The following is a 25,062-nucleotide window of genomic DNA, read 5'->3' on the forward strand; positions in this document are numbered from 1 at the left end:
GTCCTTAGGATTCACAGGAAAATGCCTCAACTGCTAGGCCATCTCTCCAGCCCCTCGTTTTATTCTAAACATGCTTTCAGGGGCTAGGGAATTATTATCCTTGGTTTTCCAAGGGGAGGGAGACAAATATCCCCCCTGAAACACTCCCTCCAACACCACCACCACCTCGAGTGAAAGATCAGAGAGTAGTGTGTATCCTTTGCTTGTAAAAGGAGGGCCCAGGGAGGCCAAGTGATTGATCTGAGGTCACACAGCAAGTGAAAACCAGACAGTGCCAGCTCCCCCATCCAGCCCCCTCCTGCCCTCCCATCCCCGAGCCTCGGGTCCCTGGGTCACCCGGGCCTTGGAGATGGGCCCGGCGGGAGCGCGGGGCGGCTGCGCGCCGGGGGCGGGGCGCTGACTCAGCCGGGCGCGCCCAGGGCTGTCCAGCCGGTCGGACTGCCCGCCGCGGGGGCGCGCGCGGGGCGTCGTGCCCGGCGGCCCGAGGGGTGCCGGGAAGGAAGGCGGGCCGCGGCTCCGGCCCGCTCGGGCGGGAAGTGGACGCGCAGGCGGCGGGCGACGAGGATGGGGACGGGGCCCCGCTGACGCCGGCCGCGGCGAGCCGCGCGGGAGCGACATGTGTCTGCGCGGCGGTGAGCGGCGGGGGGCGCGCGGGGCGGAGTGGGGGCCGAGCCCGGGACACCTGCTCGGCCCGACCGCACTTTCTGGCCTCAGTTTCCCCAGCAGGGAAAGGAGAGCTGCTGTTTTTTTTTTTTTTTTTTCCTTATGAGAGAGGCGGAGAGAATGGGCAAGCCAGGGACTCCAGCCACTGCAAACTCCAGACATGCACCACCATGTGCATCTGGCTTATGTGGGTTCTGGGGAGTTGAACCTAGGTCCTCAGGCTGCACAGGCAAGCGCCTTAGCCGCTAAGCCATCTCTCTAACCCTGGGCTCTGTTTTTGTTTAGGTGCTAGTAATAGAACCCAGGGACCCACGCAGACTGCCAAACGCTCTGCCATTGAGTTGCCTTTTTAAATTCTGAGACCTCATAGTTACTCGAGCCGGCCCTGAACTCACGGTGTAACCCGGCATGGCTTTGAACTCTCAGTCCTTCTGCCTCAGCTTTCTGGGTAGTTGAGTAGCCTGTGCCATCGGGTCCAGCAGTGGGTTGCCTTCATGTGGCAGGTAGCGACTCCATTCCCACTCCCTCACCCCACTTTCCTTCTGAGAGGCTGCACTCAGGACTCCACACTGGGAAAAGATGCTGGAGAGATCAAGGTGACGGGGTTCCAGGATCCGGACCTCAGCTCCTCAGCCTTTCCAAGGATCTTATATCCATACACCTTTCTCCCCCTACCAGACTGGAGGGAAGGGCTTGGCAAACAGGATCATTGACAGGCGACTGGTCTGTTGCTGTAGGGCATCAGACAGTCCCGACGAGCTCCCACTCTTTAGCAGGGAGACCCCATGAGCCTGTTTCCTCCTCTGTAAAATGGAGACGGACGATGGCACCTTCCTTGTAGAATAAGGGTGAGGATGGAGGTAGCACCTGAGTATAAGTGCTTAGCACTGAGCCAACATTGCCACATACTCCCAGTATGGTAACTTAGAAATAAAGCCAGAAAACGGCTCGAGGTTCTCACCCACTGCCCAGTCATGCAGCCCAAGGTGGTCCTGTCCTCCTGCTTGACCAAAGCCTTGGACCAGGGATGCTGTTGCTAGTGAGCCCACTCCTGAGCTCAGTGAGTGTCTGGGCTGCTACTGAGTTGACAGGTGGGTGGATAGGGTGGGGTGTGTCAGGCCGCTGGAACGAGGCTTCCATTCCCCTTCCTGTTGGGCCAGCTGTACATCTTCACAAGACATTCCAGTTCCACATGCTTATCCTGCCCATGGTCTATCTCCTGCTGCTGCTAAACCTGGTCCATGACAGAGGACCCTGCGGGCTCTGGGAGAACTTCAGACCAACTGGACCAACCCCTCTCTCTTTTATACCTAGGAAAGCTGGGGCCTAGAGGGAAGGAAGGGCTGGTACCAGGACTGCCCCATTTCTGCTCCACACAATTAGTTTTATTTGCTTGTGTGTGTGTGTGTGTGTGTGTGTGTGTGTGTATTTTAATTTTATTTTTGAGAGAGAGAGGCAGAGAGAGAGAGAATGAGCACGCCAGGGCCTTTCAGTCACTGTGAATGAACTCCAGACATATGCACCCCTTTGTGCAAATATACAACATTGCATGCTTGCATCACCTTTGTGTCCCGCTACGTGGAACCTGGAGATTTGAACCAGCATTCTTAGGCTTCACAGGCAAGCATCTTAACTGCTAAGCCTCTTTCCAGCCCTTGTGTTTCTATATAGCTCAGGCTAGCCTCAAACTTGGAGCAACTCTGTTACCTCAGCCTCCCGAATGTGTGAGCCACCACTTCCTGAAACTGCCAGGGCCCTGGGCATATCAACCTAATAGTTGCTATTTTTCTTCTGTTTCTTTTCTTTCTTTCTTTCTTTCTTTCTTTCTTTCTTTCTTTCTTTCTTTCTTTTTTTTTTTTTTCTTTTTTTTTGGTTTTTCGAGGTAAGGTCTCACTCCGGTCCAGGCTAACCTGGAATTCACTCTGTAGTCTCAGGGTGGCCTTGAACTCATGGTGATCCTCCTACCTCTGCCTCCTGAGTGCTGGGATTAAAGGCGTGCACCACCACGCCCGGCTTCTTTTTTTTTTTCTTCAGTGTGCTGTTTATTTTAATTTATTTATGAGAAAGAAAGAATGAATGGGCACACCAGGGCCTCTAGCCACTGTAAATGAACTCTAGAAACATGCGCCATCATGTGCATCTGGCTTATATGGGTTCTGGGGCATCAAACCTGGGCCATTAAGCTTTGCAGGCAAGCACCTTAGCCGCTAACCCATCTCTCTAGCCTCCCTTATTTTTATTCAGCTGCAGAGTTCCCATATAGGGAATAGGACCAAACCTCTCTGCCACAGGTGGGAAAACTGATGTTTAAGAAGGGACCAAAGTCATCCCAGTGGGAGCCGCTAAATGGGAGAAGGGCTACTTAGTCGTGGGGGCTAACCACATTCCTCCAGTCTCACAGAGCTGGTTAAATTGAGGGGACCCCAAAGCCTGAGAGGCAGCATGGGTGTTTCTTTGAGAGTGGGACCAGGACCCATGGGAGACGCTGCAGGTATCCCAAACCACCCGATGAGGAGGGCTCTTTGTTCCCAGGGTGCAGTGACAGGACTGAGTGGCTGCCTGGTCACTGAGAATTAGAATTTGGCTTCAGCCTCCCTCACTGGCCTTAATCTCACCTAATGCTCCCCACCCTGTGCTAAGAGCCTGCTTTCCCAGATCCCCAGAGACAGCCGCACATTCTCATCCATTCATGGTCCTCCTTCCTCACTGAGAGAAAAAAGGCTGTTCCCCTTTGAAAAACAAGAGAGAAAGGGAGACTGGGTGGCTGTTGGCAGTTCAGTCTGGCACCTGTATGTTAAGTACCTCTGTGTACCAGACCTTATGTACCAGACCCTGCCTACCAAACTGACTACTGAGCAAGGCCTGACCCCTGCCCAAGACACTGTGGGCAGTACTTTCCTGTCAGGCTCACAGGTACCCCAGGGCCTGGCAGTCAGGGAACATTTGAGTAATGAACACATGGCTCAGTGGGAAGATGGGTGGAATGACCATGGAGTCCCAGAACTGGAACCCTGGAGCTCACAACTTGAGAGCTAACGAGGATGGCTGTCAGTACCACCTTTGTACCTCTCCAACCTTACAGTCCAAGGACTGTCACAAAACAACCATGGCCCCCTTTTATACATGAGGAAACTGAGGCCCAGAGAAGACAAGGGGTACTGGTCCGAAGCCATTCAAATGCTGATTTACAACCCAAGGTCCATGAGTCCGGAGCCTAGGCTTTTTTCCTCTGCCCAGCAGGAGGAGACTCAATCATGGCCCTGACATATGTCTCAAACAGGTGGCCTGAGTGTGAGCGACTTCCGGAAGGTGCTAATGAAGACAGCTCTGGTGCTGGTGGTGCTGGGCCACGTGAGCTTCATCACAGCCGCTGTTCTCCACGGCACCATGCTGCGCCACGTGGCCGCCCCCCGCGACGCTGTGGCTCTGCAGTACTGCATTGTGGACATACTCTCGGTCACTTCTGCCATCATGGTGTGTCTGGGCTGGGAGGGTGGCCAGCAAGATGCAGGGGCTTACAAGGTCTTTGTTGAACCTCCACCAGAGAGAGCCCAGAGTATGCTATTTCCCAACTCTCTTTGCCTCAATTTCCTCCTCCATAAAATGGGGCTGGTAATGGCACATATATACCTGGATAAAGTTATCTAGAAGTGCTTAGCCTAGTGCCTGAAAGAAACATCAGGTCAGCCTGAAAGGATCAGGGGGGTTTCACAGAGGTGGAGGCCTCTGAGCCATGTATTGAATGAGTAGGGATTCCCAGATGAGCTGCAGAACCCAAGTGTGTAGCATGCTGGAGCTAGTGGGTAGGAAAGCACACCAGGATGACATTTTGAGCACAGAAAATGACCAGCGCAGATGTGAGGAGAGGGGAATGCTAATCTGTCTGGAGACATTGAGCAAGACGATTTCACAGGACTTAGACACTAGAGTGGATCTATAGCAGTTACTCAGTAAAGGGTGGCCCTGCTGTGCCTGGATATCTGTCCCTGTTTGATGAGTGCATAAACGAAGGAGCCTGGTAATATTAGGGTTATAAAGCTCTCCTCTGCCTGTCAGGCAAGTTGGCTGCAGATTGTGGGAGGGCGGGGAGACCTGCCTCCTGCTGAGGGATTTCTCTTGCTAAGGAGGTCTCTGCCTGCAAAAATGATACTCAGCCTGTCTGCTTGGCCTCAAGTCTTAGTGAACGAGGCCCTGGTACATAGGAGAGGCTCTGGCAGTGGGACAGGGTTGGGCTGTGCACATGTGTGCCATGTCGGGTCAATGTCTGTTCTGCAGGGCAGGCTTCAAGCCCAGGGTCAGGAGGTCCACAGGAGGGGCACTGAGATGGACCACTTCACCTTTGCCCTCTCTTCCCCAGCAAATCCTCACCACTCCCAGCAACACAAGGCTGTTATTGTCTGCACTGAGCAAGACTTGGGCACATCACCCAGTCCTCTGCTGATACAAAGAAGCCTTGGGTATGACACCAAAAACCAGTGTCCTTACTGTGAGCTTCTCTTGCAGAAAGGCACTCAGTGCAGGGAGGTTGAGGTACAGTGAGTTAACACCATTGCTGGCCCCGCATTGCTCATTATAGCTACAGGATGTAAGGAAGATGGCTGAGCCCAGCCCAGATGATCTGGAATGCCACTGCTGGGGTAACCAGCACTTAGGTGGCCCTGCCTCTGGGGAATGAAAGCAATTAGGAAGCAGGAGGAAGGATTAACATAGACAAGGGCATTCTGGCAAGAGAGTGCTCTGTGGACAGCATCAGGACAAATGTGCATAAGGGCCTATATCCAAGGTCATGAGGGAGTAGCCCAGAGTAGGCTTGAGAAGTTAATAGGACTGGGGTCAGGTCTCTGGAAGCCTGGAATATTCCTAGGGATTTTTTTTTTTCTTTTTGTTTTTTGGAGCCTGGCATGGTGGTGCACACCTTTAATCCCAGCATTCAGGAAGGAGGAGGATCACCATGAGTTCAAGGCCAGCCTGAGATTACATAGTGAACTCTAGGTCAGCCTGGGCTAGAGCAAGACCCTGCCTCAAAAAAACAAAAAAAAAAAGAATTTTTTTTTTTTTTTTTTTTGTACTGGGGATTGAATCAACACATTGCTAGAAAAGTGCTCTACCACTAAGTTACATTCTCAGCCCTCCCCTAGGGGTTCTGGAGCCTACTTTTAAATTGTCCTATTTGTTTGTGACAAGATCTTGCTATGTAGTCCTGGCTAGCCTCAAACTCACTGTGCCTCTGCTTTCCTGGGGTCACGGGCATGTCCTACCATGCCTGACTGCCGGTTTGCTTTAACATAACTGTGGTTTTAGCTTCTTGCCGATTGAGCTACTTAGTTTCTTCTAGAATCTTTCCCATCCGTATATATCTTGTGGCTAAACGCGTCCCTACACACCCAAGACACATAGGTTGCTGTTTGAGACTCCCAGCTGTAGGCAGTGGGGAGTATGGTAGGCTGTAGGCAGAGAGGGATTGTTTTAGAAACATCGCTTCAGCTCTGGGCCAGGAGGCAATGCCCGTGAAGATGGAGATAATGAGGCAAATCTAGGCACCGAGCGGAGGTGGAGATTGCAGGCCTAGGAGTGACACTGATGGAATCTTTGCCCAAACCTGGCCCTGACCCCACCAGCTCTCCTCCAGCATGGACGTCAGAGCTAACTTGAGCCTCCCCACAGGTCATCTTTACAGGAATTGCGGCCATCGTGTTGTCTCGATACCTCCCCAGCACCCCCCTGGTACGTGTCACTTCCTGGGATGGGGCTGTGGGATGGGACATCTGCCCCAGAGCCTGGCCTGCTTTAAGACCAGAGCTGCTCCTGGGGACCAAGCCTGACATCCACTAACCGACGCCCTCCCCACCCAGCGCTGGACAGTATTCAGCTCCAGTGTGGCCTGTGCTCTTCTCTCTCTGACCTGTGCCCTTGGCCTCTTGTCCTCGATTGCTGTGACCTTTGCCACCCAGGGCCGCGCACTGCTGGCGACTTGTACATTTGAGAGTTCCGAACTACTGACACTTGCGCCCAACTGTCCTTTTGATCCTACCCGCATCTACGTGAGTGCCTCGGTCTGGGACGGGGCTCAGAAGGGTGCTGGGTGTACCTGCACCACTAGCCCTAAGTGGACACCTGTGCTGCTTGCGCCCCACAGAGCTCCAGCCTGTGCCTCTGGGCCATCTCGCTCATGCTGTGTGTAGCCGAGAGTGCATCAGCCGTGCGCTGCGCCCAACTTGTGCATCAGCTTCTGGAACTGAGGCCCTGGTGGGGGAAAGGCTGCCACCACACGGTAAGACCCCTCCACAATCCTGACCCTCATGTTTTCTGGGAGCCTCTGCTGGGTAGTTATGGCTGGTCCCTTAAGCCTTCTGTATGGGGCCCTACCTTGAGAACTGAGGCTCAAATTTCTTCCTACGATGAAAAGGAGAGGCTTGGAGGCCCAGAGAGGCCACATCTACTAAGTTACATAGCTGACATTACTCTGCCAATCTTAAGGTGAGGTCATGCAAGTGATTTCTGGTGACCTTGAACATGAGGTATTCAGGGGCTGGCCTGGCTCTCTTGTGGGCAATCAGTTAGCCCCTCCATTGGGTCTCCAGTCGACCCCACCTCCCATTCCCAGAGGTATGCTGGAGGAAGGACACCATGGCTCAGACTCCTTGGACCCAAGCAACTTCCTCTGTCTCCTCAGATGCAAGACATCCCAGAGCCCATGGATGGCCACGACCTGCTGAGCTGTGCCAGCTCTGTGCAGCTGACTCTCTGATGGCCAACGTCTCCCCTAGGCCATGGCCTGAGGCCTGCAACTGAGCCAGCACTGACCAGTGCCTGGATGGCCACGGAGGCTCAGATGGGTCCAGGATTCCTGGAGCAGGCCCAAGAGGGCTCAGTGGACCCTTGGGGACCCGGGAGGGGGCTTTCAACCTCCTCCCCTGGCCACCCAGCCCACTGCACTGAAACCAGACTTTATTCTGAAGTTATTAAAAAGAACAGAGATGCTCCATTGTGGCTGCATGCAGAGGGAGACAGGGGCTCGGCCAGGGGCCTATACTTCTTTCCCACACACAGAACTGTGGAGGTGCTCTGCCCATCAGACAGTGGGCCTCTCTATATGTGAGGTGGGGGGAATACTGAGGGGTGATCTGTGGTGGCTGACAGGGTTCATCCAAGTGCTAGAAGGCAGGCAGGGCTTGGGGACCACCAGCTGGCAGCTGGAATCCTGGAATGTCTACTTTTTTGTGTCATGGCCTCCAGCCAGCAAAAGCTGGGGCAGGAAGGTTTGGGGCTCTCCTGCAGGGAAGGTGCTCCAGTAAGCTTTTTTCTGAAAATCCCGCAGTCCAAGAATCCTCCTTGACTCCCCTCTTTTAGGGATGACTTCCCACCTCCTCCCAGGCCCAAGTCCCACTTAAGGAGGAGCCCCACCCACCCACGTCGGGTGGGAGGAAGGTGAACCTGCTGCATGGATCAAGAGGGAAGATCCAGGACTGTGGGATGCTAATGGTTGGCTTGCTTGGGCCCCTTGCTGGGTTTTTCCTTCTGAGAGTTCCCCCCGCCCCTCACAGTGCAGACCCGGGAACTGGGTCTCCTGTCTTAGCCCCCAGCCCGGATAGACGCGAGGGAGAAGGAAGCTGTGAGCCGGGAGGGCCGACGAAGGCAGGGAGGCGGGGGCGGGCTCCCTCCTCCCGCGGGCTCAGAACTGGGAGGCGCTGCTGGGGTCGCACTGCAGCAGGCGCACGATCGACGGGTCGCTTTTGGCCCCGCGGATGAACTCCTCCAGGGACAGCTTGCCTGCGGGGCGAGGGGAAGGTCCTGTGACCGGGAGAAGGCCGCAGCCCCACCCGGGGGACGGGGAGGGAGAGCCGCCCGCCCTCCGCCCCGGCCCGGCCCGCCCCCTCACCGTCGTTGTTTGTGTCCATTTGGCGGAAGATTTTCTCAGTCCTCTTTTCCGGGGTCGACTCGTCCTCTGGCATCTTCATCACGGAAGAGACCATCTTGTAAATGGCCTGGGGGAGGCGGAGGGAACGGTGAAGGACTGAGTAACCTGCCTAAACCCCAGACTCCCAGACCCAGGATCGCCCCAGCATGCCCAAGGAAGGTGGAGGGGAGTAGAACCTGGGCAAGCTTTCCAGAATAGAGGCTCAAGCTGAGCATGGTGACTCACCTCTCTAATCCCAGCATTTGGGAAACCGAGGCAGGAGGATCAACGTGAGTTCCAGGCCAGTTTGGCCTACAGAGTGAATTCCAGATCAGCATGGGCTAGAGTGAGACCCTACCTCAATAAGGGGGCAAGCAGGCTGGAAAGATGGCTTAGCGGTTAAGGCATTTGCCTGATAAGCCAAAAGGACCTCCGTTCGACTCCCCAGGACCCATATAAGCAAATGCACAAGGTAGCACAGGCGTCTGGAGTTGGTTTACAGTGCTAGAGGCCCTGATGCCCCCATTCGCCTTCTCTTTGTTTCTATCTCTTGCAAATAAATAAAAAATATTAAAATTTAAATATAAAGAAAGACAATTTGGGCTGGAGAGATGGCTTAGCAGTTAAGCGCTTGCCTGTGAAGCCTAAGAATCTCAGTTTGAGGCTTAATTCCCCAGGACCCACGTTAGCCAGATGCACAAGGGGGCACACGCATCTGGAGTTTGTTTGCAGTGGCTGGAGGCCCTGGCATGCCCATTCTCTCTCTCTGTCTCTCTCTCTCTCTCTCTCTGGCTGTTTCTCTCTCTGTCACTCTCAAATAAATAAATAAATAAAATAAAATAAAATAAAGACAAATCGCTCTAAAAAGTGGTGGGGGGAGGACTGGAGAAATGGTTTAGTAGTTAAGGCACTTGCCTGCTAAGCCAGAAGATCCAGGTTCAATTCTCCAGGACCCACGTAAGCCAGCTGCACAAGGTGGCGCATGCATCTGGAGTTTGCAGCGGCTAGAGGCCCTGATGTGCCCATTGTCTCTCTTTCTCACATAAGTAAATAAAAATTAAAAAACAGAGCTGGGTGTGGTGGTGAACGCCTTTAATCCCAGCACTTGGGAGGCAGAGGTAGGAGGATCGCTGTGAGTTTAAGGCCACCCTGAGACTACATAGTGAATTCCAGGACAGCCTGGACTAGAGTGAGACCCTACCTCGAAAAACTAAAATAAATAAATAAATATAAACAAACTGCGGGCTGAACAGATGGCTTAGTGGTTAAGGTGCTTGCCTGCAAAGCCAAAGGACCCAGGTTCCATTCTCCGGAATCATGTAGGCCAGATACACAAGGTGGCGCATGCATCTGGAGTTTGTTTGCAGCGGCGCCCTCTCTCTTTCTCAAATAAATAAAATATTTTAAAAACTGAACAGGAAAGGGGCTATTGGGATGGAGTCCCTTGGAGGATTAAGTGGGAAAGGAATTGGCTGGCAGATAGCACAAGCCTGAAAACTCAGGCAGAGTCCGTGTATTGGGGAATCTGAACGGCCCAGGGGTGTTCAGTTATGGCAGAATTATTCCTCCAGAGAGGCCCAATGGTGGTGAGGCCAGCGACCAACAGTTTGTGAAGTATCTTGTGTGCCAAAGGCAAACAGATTGGATTTGGTACAGGGGATAGTAGGAGGAGGTAGTGGGTGCCACGAATTAGGGGTGCAGATGTAGGATAGCAAAGGGCTAGAAAGCAAGACTAAAGTGCTCATGCCTAAGGCATAGGTTCTGAGTTGGGACCAATGCTCAGAAACATCGGCTCCAGGAAGGCACACCGCACACACACCTCCTGGTGGCCCACAGTGGGGACTGAACCGCGACGTGGGGTGTGGCCGGCAGGGGGCGCAGGGAAGCGTCAAGGCACCTGGGGCCCAGAAGAGGCGGGAACATTATGCAAACCAATGCAAATGAGCACCTGCCATGGGGCAGGGACAGCATGAGCTTTGCCGGGCTGAGGGTGGCAGCTGCCACGTGCCGGAGCTCCCAAGGCGACATGAAGGAGGGTTTCTTTCTTTCTTTTTTTTTTTTCTTTTTCTTTTTTTTTTTTTTGTGCTAAATGTACCAAGCAAGTAGTGCTCGGCTGTGGGATGCGGTGTGTCTCTGAGCCTGGAATTCAAGGACCAGCCCAGTTGCTTCAATATTTTAACTTTTCCAAACAGATGCCTCCTTGAGGAAGCCTCTCTTCTTCACCCATGCCATGAACTTGCCCTTCCTCGGGTCCTTCTTTGCCTCTCTACTGCTCTTCTCTGGACGATCTTTCGGTTCTATCCCCACACTGGCTGTGAAAGCTCTCAAATCTCCACTGCTGGGTCCCCAGCCCTGCAGGCCGCCCCCTCGCTTCCATGACACACAGGCCTCCCTCCAGCCCACCGTGCTCCACTCCTGCATGCTGCCCCACGCGCCTGCTGCTGCCTCCCACACTTCCCTGGGGCTCAGTTTACCATGCTTTCCTAGCTAGGCCTCTGATCCATCCTGGGTCAGGGTACCTCCACTGCCAAAGCCCTTTCCTCCCTCCTCCAGGGATTTTCTTTTGAAGACACATCTCCAGAAGTAATTATGTCCCTGGAGGATGCTCCTACTTCCCACCATTCAGATAAGAACCAAGGTGACATATAGCTATTTCCCAGAACCCACTACAGCACCCAGGCACATGGCAGGGAACTCCCTATTTAAAGACCATTGACACCTCCTACTACCCGCTGTACCAAATCCAAGCTATTTGCCTTTGGCACACAAGATACTTCACAAACTGTTGGTGGCTGGCCTCACCACCATTGGGCCTCCCTGGAGGGGTAATTCTGCCACAACTGAACACCCCTGGGCCCTTCAGATTCCCCAACACACGGCCTCTGCCTGCAGTAATATTAGCTACTATTTATCAGGCAACCACTAGGTGCCAGGTCTTACATGCAGGGCTGCTAACCCGTCACATCAGCTCAGAAAAGCAGGTGTCATAATCTCCTTTACCCAGATAAGAAACCAAGGCTGCGGAAGGGAATGGAAGGCAAGCACTCAGTCTGAACCGACACCCTTTGAGGTACCGGATGTATGCTTGGGCAGTGCACGGTGAGGAAAGGGAGGGGCTGAGTCATCCTGGTCTCTTCCTCACTTGTGTACCCTTGGATAAGAGCTTAACCTCTGGGAGCCTCAGTTTCCATCTGTAGAACAGAAGTAACTGTATCTACCCCAGGGCTGTCTTGCTCTAAGGGATTAAATGCAGTAGAATAACTGAAAGTGGCCAGCTAAAGTAAGTAGTAACTAAATATCAGCTTGTAATATTGTCATATTTATCCACTGTGTTCTCAGTCCCCAGATATCACTTTTATACCCCTGTCGCCAAGCTTATCATTGTGGCCTGTACCTTAATCTCTCCTACCAGTATGGGAGCCACAAGAGGGACTCTGCTCCTCCCACTTTGCCCACACCCTGGGCCCTGAGAAGGACTGAGCAGTGACTTAAGAGAGAGACAACTTCCCCTGTGACAGCTCTTCTCCTGTGCCTCCTAATTAATTGTCTGGTATTCTCCCTCAGAGGTCCACTGGAGGCTACTCGTCATTAATCAGGCGCTGGGTTCGCAGAGCTGTCTACACAGCTGTCTGGGGCCGCTGGGCTGCAATGAAGGAAACTAAGACCTAGAGAGCAGAGACCAGGAAGAATGGGGACCTGGGAATGACCAAGGGATGGTCTGCTTGACTTGTGCACTGGGTGTGGAGGCTTCAGTCGAGCTAACATGTGCCAGTGCTACTGGTAAAACACGAATATCCCTGTCGACTGGTCTCCAACTGATCTCTAAGTGATCTTCCACTGTGCCTACCTCAGTCCTTCTATTAGGACCCCCAGAGTTCCCCAACAACCAGATACTAAAGAGTACAAACACTGAGGCAATAGGCAACCATTCTAATCAAACCAGAGACTGAGACCCACACCCACAGCAAGAGGAAGAGCCAGTTGGGGCCGGATGATGGAAGGGGAGCAGGTCCATGAAGTTGAGGGTCTAGAAGGGAAAGGGCCCAGAGATGCAGGAGAGAGGCTCATGCAAACCTGCATGGCAGGATTACTCGAAACACGTCTCAGGGATGCTGGAAAGACCACTCTAGATAACAAGATGTATGGAGGAGAAAGTAATGACTGACAGTCTGTAACATGTACCGAGACCCTAGTACCTACAGAGCCCTCACTACAGTCTCATCCCTCTTTAACACCACCACACATGGACACGTGCAATTCTAGTGAAGAACACTGTAAGAGACTCGGGAAGGGCTGGAGAGATGGCATAGCTGTGGTGCTTGCCTGCCAAGCCAAAGGACCCAGGTTTGATTCCTCAGAACCCACATAAAGCCAGATACACTACACGGGGCATGCATCTACAGTTTGTTTGAGCTGCTAACGGCCCTGGTAGGCCCATTTTCTCCCTGCCCCCTCTCTCTGCCTCTTTGTCATTCTCTCTCAAATATATATATAACTCAGGAGGGCTGGAGTTAGCGGTTAAGGCACTTTTCTGCAAAGCATAAGGATCCAGGTCCCACGTAAACCAGATGCACAAGGGGGTGCATGTATCTGGAGTTTGTTTGCAGTGGCTAGAGGCCCTGGCACACCCATTCTCTCTGTCTTTCTCTCTCTCAGTCTCTCTCTTTATCTATCTCTAATAAATAAATAAAGTAAAAGTAAATCTTTTTTTAAAATTTTTATTAGCTTCTCTCTCTCTTTCTCTCTCTCTCTTCCTCTTTCTTTCTCTGTCTGTTGCTCTCAAATAAATAAATAAAAATAAATGAAAAAAAAATTTTATTAGCATTTTCCATGATTATAAAAATATATCCTATGGTAATTCCCTCCCTCCCCCCCCCACTTTCCCCTTTGAAATTCCATTCTCTCTCTCAGTCTCTCTCTTTATCTATCTCTAATAAATAAATAAAGTAAAAGTAAATCTTAAAAAAAAAAAACCGCCGGGCATGGTGGCAAATGTCTTTAATCCCAGCACTTGAGAGGCAGAGGTAAGAGGATTGCCATGAGTTCAAGGTCACCCTGAGACTACATAGTGAATTCCAGGTCAGCCTGGGCTAGAGTGAGACCCTGCCTCAAAAAAAATAAAAATAAAGAGATCCAGGGGGAAAATAGGCAAGGTAATGGGCGGATAAAATAAACCCAGAGTGCTGACCATCTTCAATGCTGGGCTAAGGGTGTGAATGCTGTGGAAGATTTAAAAAAGAAAAAAAAATAATAAATCTGCCTCACTCAGGAGACAAAGGTAGGTGGATCACTGTGGGTCTGAGGCCACCTTGAGACTACATAGTGAATTCCAGGTCAGCCTGGGCTAGCCTACCTCAAAAAAACAAATAATAGTAATAATAATAAATGGAGCATGTTTCACACTTGAATTTGTATTAAGATAGAGCATTCATATCTAGTCCCTAAATGTCATGCAGTCATTATCACTAGCACTGTGCCCATTTACAGATGGAAAACCCAAGTGTTAAGGCTATCTCCAAAAGTGGAAACCTCATCTGGCTAAGGGTCCAAGCCTTCACAAAAGGCAGCTCTGAGTTATGGCCAATCTGAGCTTTAAGTACAGTGTGACTTTGGGCAATTTACTCCACCTGAGACTCATGGGGTTGTTATAAGGAGGCACTGAGCTCGTGAGTATAAGCATCTCACTCAGTTACTGAGCTTATGGTAGGTAGTACCTCTAGCAATTTGGTAGATAACTGGGTATCCAGATACAATGTAGACATTGGAGCCAAATGACCCACTCATACCCTATGAGGCCTCCAGCAAGTGCCTTCTCTCAGAACATGTTTCCTCCCAAGATAATGAGGATCAATAGAACGTACATGGGCAAGGTGTGGTGGCGCACGCCTTTAATCCCAGCATTTGGGTGGCAGAGGTGGGAGGATTGGCATGAGTTCAAGGCCACCCTGAGACTACATAGTGAATTCCAGGTCAGCTAGAATGAGCTAGAGTGAGACCCTACCTGGAAAAACAAAAACAAACAAACAAAAAGCATGCATGGGCTGGGACAGTAGAATGACTGCTGACAGGCACAAGGCTCTGGGTTTGATCCCAGCACTGCAAATAAATAAATAACTGGGCGTGGTGGCACATGCCTTTAGTCCCAGCACTCAGGAAGCAGAGGTAGGAGGATTCTGTGAGTTTGAGGCCAACCTAGAGCTACAAAGTGAATCCCAGGCCAGCCTGAGCTAGAATGAGGCCCTACCTCAAAAAACCTAAATAACTAAATAAATAAATGTAATGTGGTATGGTGGTACATACCTGTAAATCCATCACTCAGGAGGTTGAGGTAAAAGAATTATGAGTTCAAAGCCATCCTGAGCTATACTCCAAAAACACAAAACCAAATATAACTTGCCTATACCCTACAGGAACATCAAGGCATGAAACGCCTCCAGTTTAAAGAGACTAGGAGGACGTGACAACAAAATGCAATGGGGAATCCTAGGCCAGAACTGCTACAAAGAGCATGATGGAGACAGAAGGCAAAATTGGAACTGGATCTGTATATTAGATAATGGCATTGTTTCTATGTCAAATGCCCTGCCTTGGATAATCATGTTATGGGTTATGTAAGAGAATGTCCTTATTCTTAGGAAACACATCTTTTGTCAAGGGTAAGGAATCAATGATGAGAACACTCAGGAAGCATGGCTCGCACATAGAGACAAAGCAATGTTTGCGAAATGCTAGCTGATGAATCCGAGTTAAGGATACATGGAAGTTGTCTTAGCCTCCTTTTCTTCCTTTCTTCCTTCCTTCCTTCCTTCCTCCCTCTTTCTTTTCATCCTTCTCTTTGAGATAATCTCATGTTGCCCAAGCTGGCCTCCAACTCACTATGTAGCTAAGACTGACTTTAAACTCCTATGTAGTCTCAGGGTGGCCTCTAACTCACAACAATCCTCCTACCTCTGCCTCCAGAGCGCTGGGCTTAAAGGTGTGTGTCCAGCTTTCAGCTTTTCTTAGTTTTTATTTATTTTTTTAATATTTATATTTTTATTTATTTATTTATTTGAGAGCAACAGAGAGAGAGAGAGAGAGAGAGAGAGAGAATGGGTGCACCAGGGCCTCCAGCCACTGCAAATGAACTCCAGACATGCGTGCCCCCTTGTGCATCTGGCTAATGTGGGTCCTGGGGAATCGCGCCTCCAACCAGGGTCCTTAGGCTTCACAGGCAAGCGCTTAACCACTAAGCCATCTCTCTAGCCCTCAGCTTTTCTTTAAGTTACTTAGTACTAAAGGATTTTGTCAATGGGATGGTTAGCCCAGGTCCGGCCACTACTTGCGGACCAGGTCTATTGAGAGGTTAAATAAAAGGGGGGACAGCCAGTGCCAGGTTGCTAGGCCTATGCCTGGCACTGAGGGGCCAGAACAGGGCTGGGGCCCACCTGCACAATCTCCAGCATCTCCTCCCGGCTGATGTAGCCATTGCCGTCCAGGTCGTACATGCTGAAGGCCCACATGAGCTTCTGCTCCAGGCGGCCGCGCGAGGTGACGCTCAGAGCGATGATGAACTCCCGGAAGTCGATGGTGCCGTCGCTGTTGGTGTCAAAGGTGCGGAAGACGTGCTCTGCGAACTTGGAGGCGTCGCCGTAGGGGAAGAAGTTGGCGTAGATCTTCTTGAACTCGTCCACGTTGAGGATGCCAGTGGGGCAGTCCTTGAGGAAGCCCTTGTACCACTCCTGCAGCTCCAGCTCTGAGAACTCTGTGTTCTCCCGCAGGTCCTGCAGCATCTCGGGCCGCAGCTTGCTGTTCTGCTTGCCCATGGCAGCTGAGCCAAGTTCCACCTGGGGGATCAAGGTACAGAGACCGATGGTCAAGCCTTCCCAGACACCTGACACCGCCCTAGAAGGACCCCAAGACACTAAACAGTCTAAACTCTCCTTTGACACAGCAAAAGAGAGACGATGGCCCAAAATGCCACAGCCTGCATGCAGGCAGCCTGCTCTGTGACATGTGCCATACGATTTTCCCCAGGCTCTACATATCTGGAGAACAGACCTGGAGCAGGGGGAGGAGTAGGTTCACACTTACTGAAGCCCGTCTGAGTGACAGCCCTCACACGTGCACTTTTCACCCTCCCAAGGGGAGATCTGTGAATTAGACCCATTTTCCACATGAGAAGGCAGGCTCAGAGAAGTGAGGCGACCTGCTTCAAGTCACATAGCTATGGCGCGGCAGAGCTGGTCCCTAGAGTTGCCTAAGGAGGTATAGGAAGACCTTCTGGGTCTTCCCTCCTGCCAGCTGCCCCCTCGTTGCCCCGCAGATGCCTGCCTACCACAAAGTGTACCTGCAGCCCAGACACTACCCTGTTCTCACTCTTACACCTGTGCACGGCAATAGACAGCACAGGATAAAGGTTCACCAGGGCCCTAGAGCCAGATTACCTGGGTTTGAATCCCAGCTCTGTCTCTTAGCAGCTATGTGACATTGGACAAGACCCTTAAGCTCTCTGTTTCATCTGATAAGTGAGGTTAACGATAGCACTTTCCTCACAAGATTTTGCGTGATCAAATTAATACACGTGACCACTTAGAACCATGACCAATTGATAAGTGCTACATACATGTCCCAAAAATGAAAACAACTTACACGTACCCAGGTGTCCCCAAAATCATGCACAATATGCAAACGAATACACACTGACATGTATTGAGCCACAAAAAAAAACACTAAGTCCATTCACTGGGCCCCATGCCACTCACATCCCAGCCCACACCACACCGAGAGTCACCATGCTTCCACACAAATATTCTCTTTGCCCCACAACTCACACGCACTGACACAGGGCACCACGCACAACTCCCATACACTATGCATCAAGGCACACCAGCCCACAAGCCCACATGTCTCACACATGCCACCACACGCCAACTCACATGCCGACACCTCTCACATGGCCAACTGCACGTGGGACCTTCAGGCACCCATGTCATTTTTCTTCCTTTGCTCAGGGGTGCTGCCAGGTCCCAGGAGAGGGAGCTGCAGCCCTTCCCAGGTCTGCTGGGTGCCCTTTCTCCTGGAAGAGCCCTAGCCCATCCAACCCTCCCCAAGGGTCTTTTATCGGGTGGTGACAAGTCCCCCTGGGCAAGCGTTAGTGTGTAAGACTGAGGGCAGGCAACTGAGGAGTGGCAGTGTGGCAGCTCTGGGCAAGGATGTCTGGAGTGTGCACAGGGGGGCCTCAGCTCCTGAGCCTGGTGATGAGAGTGAGGCAGGGGCAAGGAGGATTGCTTGCATATGCATGTAAACGAAGCTCTGCGCACATGTGTGTTGGTGCATGTTAAGAGTGCGTGTGCTCACGCATGATGTGGGTCCCAGGCTCTTCGCTGCATTTGTCTCCCGTGTATTTCCACCCATGTCTACATGTGCATTCTATGTGCATGCGACCGGGGACACACCTGATACAAAGATCAAGGAACGGGCCCGGGGAATGTGAGGGGACCTGTGTGTGTCTTCAGCATGGTGCCATGTACATTTTCTGTAAGTTGATGCCCCTTCCTTTCTAACCAGCCTCTTCTGCCCAAGCTGAGGAGCCACCCAATAAGTGTGGGAAGGGACTAAGGAAATGCGTAGGGCTAAGCAAGGGAGTGTGTCCCTTACTCCCCTCAAGGTCCAAGGAACTGGGTCATCGGGGCGGGGACAGAAAGGTGCGCTGGGCAGGAGAGCTCCTCCAGAGCCCCTTCCTCCCACCCTAAGAACTGCCCTTCCCAGCTAGAAGAGTCTGCTGCCTTTGCCAAAGACCCCCAGTGCCAAAAATAGGAAAGAACCTCACAGCTCGATTTGAGAAACTCGCCCTAATACCCCCGGCAAACCTCCCCCAGCTCTGGTCCTGAGCCCCCTCCCCACGCCTCGATTCTCCCAGCCCTCGGAGAGTGTCCGGCGCGTGGCCCCTCCTGGAGGTGGCGCGCGGCCGGGACAGGTGAAACCAGGTTCCTGCGGGGGCTTGCCAAGCCCCTCGGCGGTCAGGACCCTGGAGAGCACCACGCGTCTCCTGGGGAAGCACGAGAGGCAGGGTGGACAGCGAGGACTCCCACGAGGTGCCGAGAACCGCGGACCGGGGAGCCCTGGACGTGGGGTCCCGGCTCCAGGATCACCCTCCATCCCCGCTTCCCCGCATCCCCGGGCCCGGCCGCAGCGGCCCCCACTCACCCAGCGACGCCGAGACACCGACTGCGCAGGGGAAGGCGGCGCTGCTGCGGCGCGCGGCGGCAGAGGCGGCCGGAGGGGCGGGCGGGCGGGACTGCGAGGGAGACGCCCCGCGGCGTTCGCCCGGAGCCCCTCCCCTGGGGGGGTCCCCTCCAGCCGGGGGAGGGTAGAGGTGGGCAGAGCTGCGCTAGGCGCCACCCCAAAGACGGAAGGGGGCGTCCTCCCACTCCCGGCCCGCCCCTCCCCGTGGTCGAGGGCGCACCCCGCGGGAGGAGGGAGAGCGGGACCCTCATCGCTGCATCTCAACTGAATGGAGGGGCGGGTCCAGGGCCAAGAGACCTCTTTCCTAAGCCGGCGACAATCCCCGGCCGCCGCACCCGCTTCCTCCACCCCATCCCTACCTGGGCGCACGGCGCTCCGAGGGCGGGATCCGGATCCTGGGCGGCTCGGGAGGCAGCTCGCTGCGCCCGCGCCTCAACTCCGGAACCAGCTGAACTGGGGGTGCTTCAGGGAAGCGGGAGCACCCATTCCTCCAGTCCTGAGGTCTTCCGGGGGAGAGCAGACACGCCCCCTGCCACCTCCACCACCTAGAACCTGCCCCCCCTTTTCCTGCCTACTACTCCGGATCTCACCCCCACCCCCCTCTAAGAATTCATCCCACCTCCCACCATCGAGGTATCTCGCTCTTCCCACCGCCCCTCCAGGCAAGGCACCCCTTCCTTCCCCAGTCTCAGCGGGTGTAGGCTGGTGACCTTCGAGCGCTAGAGCCGGTCTTTAATCGCGGGCTTTTGAGGTGCGTAGGTCCCCTGTCTGCGCCAGGACGGCTCCCCTCCAGAGGCGCTGACCTCGTCACAGCTCCTCCTGCCGGTATGGGGGCTGCATCCTCCTTCCTCCAGCCCTGGCTACAAGCCCCACGTCCTAGGCTTAAATTCTATCCTTTCTCCACCCCTGAGATGCAGACCTTTACTGCGTCCTACCTTAAAGGATGAGGAAACTGAGGCTTGGAAGGTTAAATGCTTTTTGTTGTTGTTGTTGTTGTTTATTTTTCCCCCCGAAGTCTCACTGCCGGCGAGTGCAGAGCTTGGACTTGACTTGAATCCATTTTACAAGTATTTTTCAAACGCTGGATCTGCACCCAGCACTGTTGTAAGCAGCGGGGCTGCAGACATGGACAAGAAACGGTGACAGCGCACACCACGGGTCTGTGTTGAGTTAGGCAACAATCTGGGGAAAGGTTCGGGTGGTGGCAGCTCAAGAGCAGTGTGGATCCCTCAGACCGCGTCCCTGAGGGTGAGACCAGAAGTCGTTGTTGCTTTGAGAAGAGTGAGGTCTGACTTCCACACAACTCAACGGGGCCATTGTGTCAAGAGCAGAGCAGCGGGGGAGGGGGGGGGCCTGGCTTCTGGGCCTCCTTTTAGAAGGCTGACAGCATGTGCCACTTCACTCAGGACCAGCAATTTGACCCCATAGCATCCTGGTGACTCGCACTAAAGCTCCCATCGCCAGGTCCCCAAAGCAAGCCTTCCAGGCCCTCAGTCTAGCCTTCATGCCTCCCTCCTGCTTGGAGGAAAGGGGGAGGTCTCTATTGAAGTAGCTGGGAAACCAGACTGGGGTGGGGTGGGGACAGCTGGGCTCCCAGGAACACCGGCTCCACTGTGTGCCTTGGCTCGTGTGTTGGGACCCCCCAGTGAAGGCGTGAGAGACGCCAGACGAGGTGTGTGGGTGGTTCCTTCAGGAGGACCTGTGGGTGGGTGGGGAGCAGATAGCTACTCAGCTCCTACCCCAGCACCCCCCCCCAATGAAAACCTCTCTCCCCTCTCCTAGTAGTCCTGGAGTGGTCTCTGCTATGCTTGGGGCAGGGAGAGGCACCTGCCTTAGAGTCACCCCCTGTACCCCGCCCATCTGTCCTGCATGCAGCTAGAATCTTCCCAGTCTGGACTGTCTCCTTTTCTCCATCCTTAGGGGCTCTCAGTGTACCCCTACTTCCTGCCTCCTCCAGGCAGACTTTCAGCTCAGCTACCGGCATTGCTTTTCTTCTCTGCAAGGGTGACTGGAGCCTGCCCCCTGCACCCTTGTCTGCACCCTGTCTCCTCAGTGAGCAAGGGGCTGTATCTCTTCCTGGCTGTGGATGCTTGCTTCCATTGACTGTCCGTATACCTGATGGGGAGAGTGCCTTAGGACACAGCGTGGGCTCTCATGGACTCTGCTGGCTGCCAGCACCAGCCACTCGGCCCTCCCAGGGGCCCTAGAAACGCTCTGCGGCCTCCCCACACTACGAGGTCCAACGCCAGTTCCCTGAGACACAGCTCAGAAGAGGTGGCAGAGGACCTGCCCGTCAGAAAGGCGGGTCCCTCGCTTCCACACTGCTGCAGCACGGTTCTTTCTTTTCTTTGCGGAGCAGACAGCTTGGTTAGGGAAAACGTGGCCCAGGCAGGTGAGGCGGGACCCTGGAGTCTAGATTGACCTTTTTGAAGACCATTCGTAGGCATGCTGGGGGTTGTTGCAGCTGATGTCCCGTCCCTGTCCAACTTCGGAAGGAGGCACCCAGGATGCAGAGGGAGTCACAACCTAAGGTAGAATTGGGGGAGGGGGGCAGAGCAGCAGACAGGGTCCACAGGAAAGTGACCAGGTCTCAGGATCTGCCAAGTGATGTGAGAGCTTCAGAAACCAAAATGGTGGACTTCTTTTACCACCACAGATAAGCCAGCTGGTGGGCACGTGGGGAGGAAGGTGGGGGTGCAAATCTCCTAAATTCTTCTGCACGCAGAAGGCCCTAAGTGAACCATTTCATTTCTTTTTCAACGATCCTGAGCAATCTCGAACGTTGCTGCCATTTTACAGACATACAGACTGAGGCTCAAAGAACAAAAGCTTCCTCCCTGACTTCCACCAGCAATAAAGTGAAGTTGAACCCAGCTCTGTGTGACTCAGGAGCCAGGACTCCTCTCTGGAGGCCTCTTAGTAAAGTGGGTAGGGGTGGCCCTTCCCCAGCCCCCTCAGAAGCTCAGCCCAGCCCCCACCCGATGCCTCTTGGGTCCCAAACAGTTTGGAAAATCCCGATGGCAGCAGATGGTGGGGACAGATGGAGGGGAAAGCATCTCGGGGGCTGAACTACACAAACAAACATTGATAAGTGATTAAAACCTCAAGCTACCCCTTTCCAGAAAAGCTCTGCCCACCCAGACCCAGCTTGGAGCGCAGTGAGCCCTGAAGTGGGGTCTAGGGGTCTCCCGGATGCTTTATGTCTCAACCTCACTGAACCCAGCTTCTGCCAGCCTCCCTCACTGCCAGGGACCACCCCCGGACCAGAGCCCAGGGTGGCAGAGCTGCCAGGAGCACAGCCCGGGAGGGGGCGGGGCAGGCCTGGCTGTTCCCCAGGGAGCTGGCCATGAGGAGGGAATGGCTGGGGAGGGGCAGGAAGTCCCAGGAGCTGGAACTGCAGGCCTGGAATTGGGGCCTATGGGGGTGATTTGGGGAACGCTAGGGCTGGGATTCCTCTAGGAAAGCCTCTTTGTCCATGCTCAGAGACCTGCCGGGCCGTCCAGACCATAGAGCAGCCCTACTGCCCCCACGCCCCCTCCAAGAGCAGGCTGAACCTCCAAGCTTCTGTTGGTTCTGTCATCTGTAAATGGAAATGGTGGAAATAGCCCCACTGTGAAAGAGGCACCACGAGAGTGACGGGCTGTGTGGAGCTGCACACAGTGCCTGAGTAACCAGGAGGCTGGAGCTAGCTGGCATGGTCTGGGCCCAAAGATCCGGCTGCATCACCCTGTAGCTGCTGGGCTCAGGAGCAGAAAAATGGCTGCGTTGTCACCCAAGGAGAACCTAATTTCAGCACCAAAGCAGCCGAGTCAGAGCTCCAAGCGACAGAGAAGTGTCTCTTCACTGTTGCCTCAGATCTGCATTCAAATCCTGCACGGGCCTTTTTCCAGCATTGGGAAAGCTAGCCGAAACAACCCCCCTGACCTTCTGGTTCCTTCTCTATAAAACCATCATTTCCAGCTGCTTCCTGGACTTGCTCCCAGAAGCCCACAGATACCCCTGACCCAAGCGAACTGGTAGGCAGGTTATCTCCTTCCAACCCCCAGCCCCCAGACTCCTGAGTCCTTCTTTATCCAAGCTGAGGCTCCCCCTCCCCCACCTGCTTCCTTCCTCGCTCTGGGCCATTCCAACAGAGAAGAGCTCAGGTTGCCTTTCCTCCCATCACTTAAGTCCACATCTGTCTTATATTTATGCCCTGGCCTTCTCACAGCTCCCCGTGCTGTGATCAGTTTCCCCAAATCTGATTACCTTCCTCCAGTTAATAACCTCCATGGCTGCCCACTGCCTTCTAGAATAAGGGGACACCTGAGGCTCTCAACTCCTGCTTCTATCCTGACCCTTCTCTCTCCACCAATCCAGCACCTCCTGTACCACATTATTACTGCCATCGCCACAGGGTGTAAGAACTCCAGCCCTAATTGTTGCACATGGAATTGAATCCATTGGGGGAAAGTGAGCTGACTGGCCCTGGAAGCTGGGGGCCATCACTAGTCAGCTCTTGTCCAGCATAGTAACTGTTCTTCCCTCTGCCATGGTCACTTCTGGGAAGTAGAATGGGGACAGAAAGCTGTTACCATTAGTAACTTTCTTTAAAAATAAAAAAGCTTTTTTAAAAAATTTTTATTTTATTTACTTATTTGAGAGAGAGAGGCATGCATGCCAGGACCTTCAGCCTCTGCAAACGAACTTCAGATGCGTGCGCCACCTTGTGCGTGTAACTTTATGTGGGTCCTGGGGAATTGAAAGAAATTGAACCTGGGCCAGTAGGCTTTGCAAGCAAGCTCCTTTTTTTTTTTTCTTTTGGCTTTTCAAGGTAGGATCTCACTCTAGCCCAGGCTGACCTAGAATTCACTATATGGTCTCAGGCTGGCCTCAAACTCATAGTGATCCTCCTATCTCAGCCTCCTGAGTGCTGAGATTAAAGGTGTGTGCCACTACGCCCGGCCAGCAAACATTTTTAAAAAAATTATTATTTTTTATTGATTTTTTTGAGAGAAAGAGAGAGATGAAAAGAGAGAAAAGAGGGAGAGAGAGAGAATGGGTGTACCAGGGCCTCCAGCCACTGCAGAGGAACTCCAGACACATGCGCCACCTTGTGTATCTGGCATTATGTGGGTCCTGGGGAATCAAATCTGGGTCCTTTGACTTTGTAGGCAAATGCCTTCACTGCTAGGCCACCTCTCCAGCCCGAAACTTCTTTTTTTTTCATTTTTTATTTTGATTTATTTGAGACAAAGAAAGAGGCAGATGGAAGGGAGAAAATATGTGGGCCAGGGCCTCTAGCCATTGCAAACGAACTCCAGACACATGCACCTCCTTGTACATCTGGCTTATGTGAGTACTGGGGAATTGAACCTGGGTCCCTAGGCTTTGCAGACAAGCCCCTTAATCACTAAGTTATCTCTCCAGCCCACTTTTTTTTTTTTGGCCCAGCTTTTCCACTTGTAATTTGGTACACATTTCTGTCTGAATACATTACAATCTACATACAGAATACTATAGAGATCTGAGTCACTTCTGTAATCCCAGCACAGGAAACTGAGGTAGAATTGTTGCAAGCCCAACCCGGACTATAGAGAAAGTTCCAGACCAGCCTGGGCTAAATAGAGTAAGAAGCTGTCTCAAGTTCCTTACACATCCCCTCTGCTCCCCCCACCCCAAGAAGAGTCAAGATTTTGTTAAAGTTAGGAGGAAAAACGCTGACGTCAAAATGAAAGGCAGATCAGTTGGAAAGAACAAGGGATTCAATGGAGGAGGGGGCTAAGAAAGGGAAAAGGGGGGATGGTAGGAGGATTATGATCATGGGGCATTGCCTACATGTATGGATGTTGTCCATAAAAAAAAAGGGTTTTTTTGTTTCTTTCTTTTTCTTTTTTATTCGAGGTAGGGTCTTACTATAGCCTAGGCTGACCTGGAATTCACTTTGTCATCTCAGGGTGGCCTCGAACTCATGGTGACCCTCCTACCTCTGCCTCTCCAGTGCTGGGACTAAAGGCATGTACCCACATCTGGATTTTTTTTTTTTTGAGGTAGGGTGTCACTCTAGCTCAGGCTGACATACAATTCACTATATAGTACCACAAGGCACTCGGCCTCCCAAGTGCTGGGATTAAAGGTATGCACAACTACACCTGGCCAGGTGATATTTTAAAAATAACATTTATTTATTTATTTCCAAGCAGAGAGAGATAGATAGAAGAGAGTCAGACAGAGGATAAGCATGCCAGGTCCTCCAACCACTACAAATGAACGCCAGAAGCATTCACCACTTTGTG

General features: G+C 52.8%; 2 protein-coding genes across 3 annotated transcripts; one reads left to right on the plus strand and one right to left on the minus strand.

Moving 5' to 3' along the window:
• The first annotated feature begins 560 nt into the window (after positions 1-560).
• On the plus strand, positions 561-7,646 carry Tmem54 (transmembrane protein 54). Its single transcript, XM_045150567.1, has 6 exons — positions 561-632; positions 3,944-4,137; positions 6,328-6,387; positions 6,516-6,704; positions 6,800-6,934; positions 7,337-7,646. Exons 1-6 carry the CDS (start codon positions 617-619, stop codon positions 7,409-7,411), a joined length of 669 nt encoding a protein of 222 aa, XP_045006502.1. The 5' UTR covers positions 561-616; the 3' UTR covers positions 7,412-7,646.
• Hpca (hippocalcin) lies at positions 7,595-19,282 on the minus strand. Of its 2 annotated transcripts, none has more exons than XM_045150568.1 (4): positions 19,147-19,282; positions 15,988-16,386; positions 8,543-8,648; positions 7,595-8,433 (listed from the first exon to the last, which is right to left on the minus strand). In XM_045150568.1, the coding sequence occupies exons 2-4, from the start codon at positions 16,363-16,365 to the stop codon at positions 8,336-8,338; spliced, it is 582 nt and encodes a 193-aa protein (XP_045006503.1). In that variant the 5' UTR covers positions 16,366-16,386; positions 19,147-19,282; the 3' UTR covers positions 7,595-8,335. The 2 variants fall into 2 exon arrangements, with proteins under 2 accessions (XP_045006503.1, XP_004665316.1); XM_004665259.2 differs by lacking the exon at positions 19,147-19,282 and adding an exon at positions 18,749-18,821.
• Between the last annotated feature and the right edge of the window lie 5,780 nt (positions 19,283-25,062).

The sequence above is a fragment of the Jaculus jaculus genome, chromosome 5 (genome assembly GCF_020740685.1).
Source record: "Jaculus jaculus isolate mJacJac1 chromosome 5, mJacJac1.mat.Y.cur, whole genome shotgun sequence".
Lineage (NCBI taxonomy): Eukaryota > Metazoa > Chordata > Mammalia > Rodentia > Dipodidae > Jaculus > Jaculus jaculus.

Bases quoted from the DNA above. Each gene is read 5' to 3' on its own strand.
- Tmem54 (XM_045150567.1), top strand. The intron at 4,138-6,327 runs GTGTGTCTGGGC...GCCTCCCCACAG, and splicing joins CGGTCACTTCTGCCATCATG to GTCATCTTTACAGGAATTGC. The intron at 6,705-6,799 runs GTGAGTGCCTCG...TGCGCCCCACAG, and splicing joins TTGATCCTACCCGCATCTAC to AGCTCCAGCCTGTGCCTCTG.
- Hpca (XM_045150568.1), bottom strand. From the start codon at position 16,365: ATGGGCAAGCAGAACAGCAAGCTGCGGCCCGAGATGCTGCAGGACCTG. The intron at 8,649-15,987 runs GTGGGCCCCAGC...CGCCTCCCCCAG, and splicing joins AGATGCTGGAGATTGTGCAG to GCCATTTACAAGATGGTCTC. The intron at 8,434-8,542 runs GTGAGGGGGCGG...CTCGCCCCGCAG, and splicing joins AATGGACACAAACAACGACG to GCAAGCTGTCCCTGGAGGAG.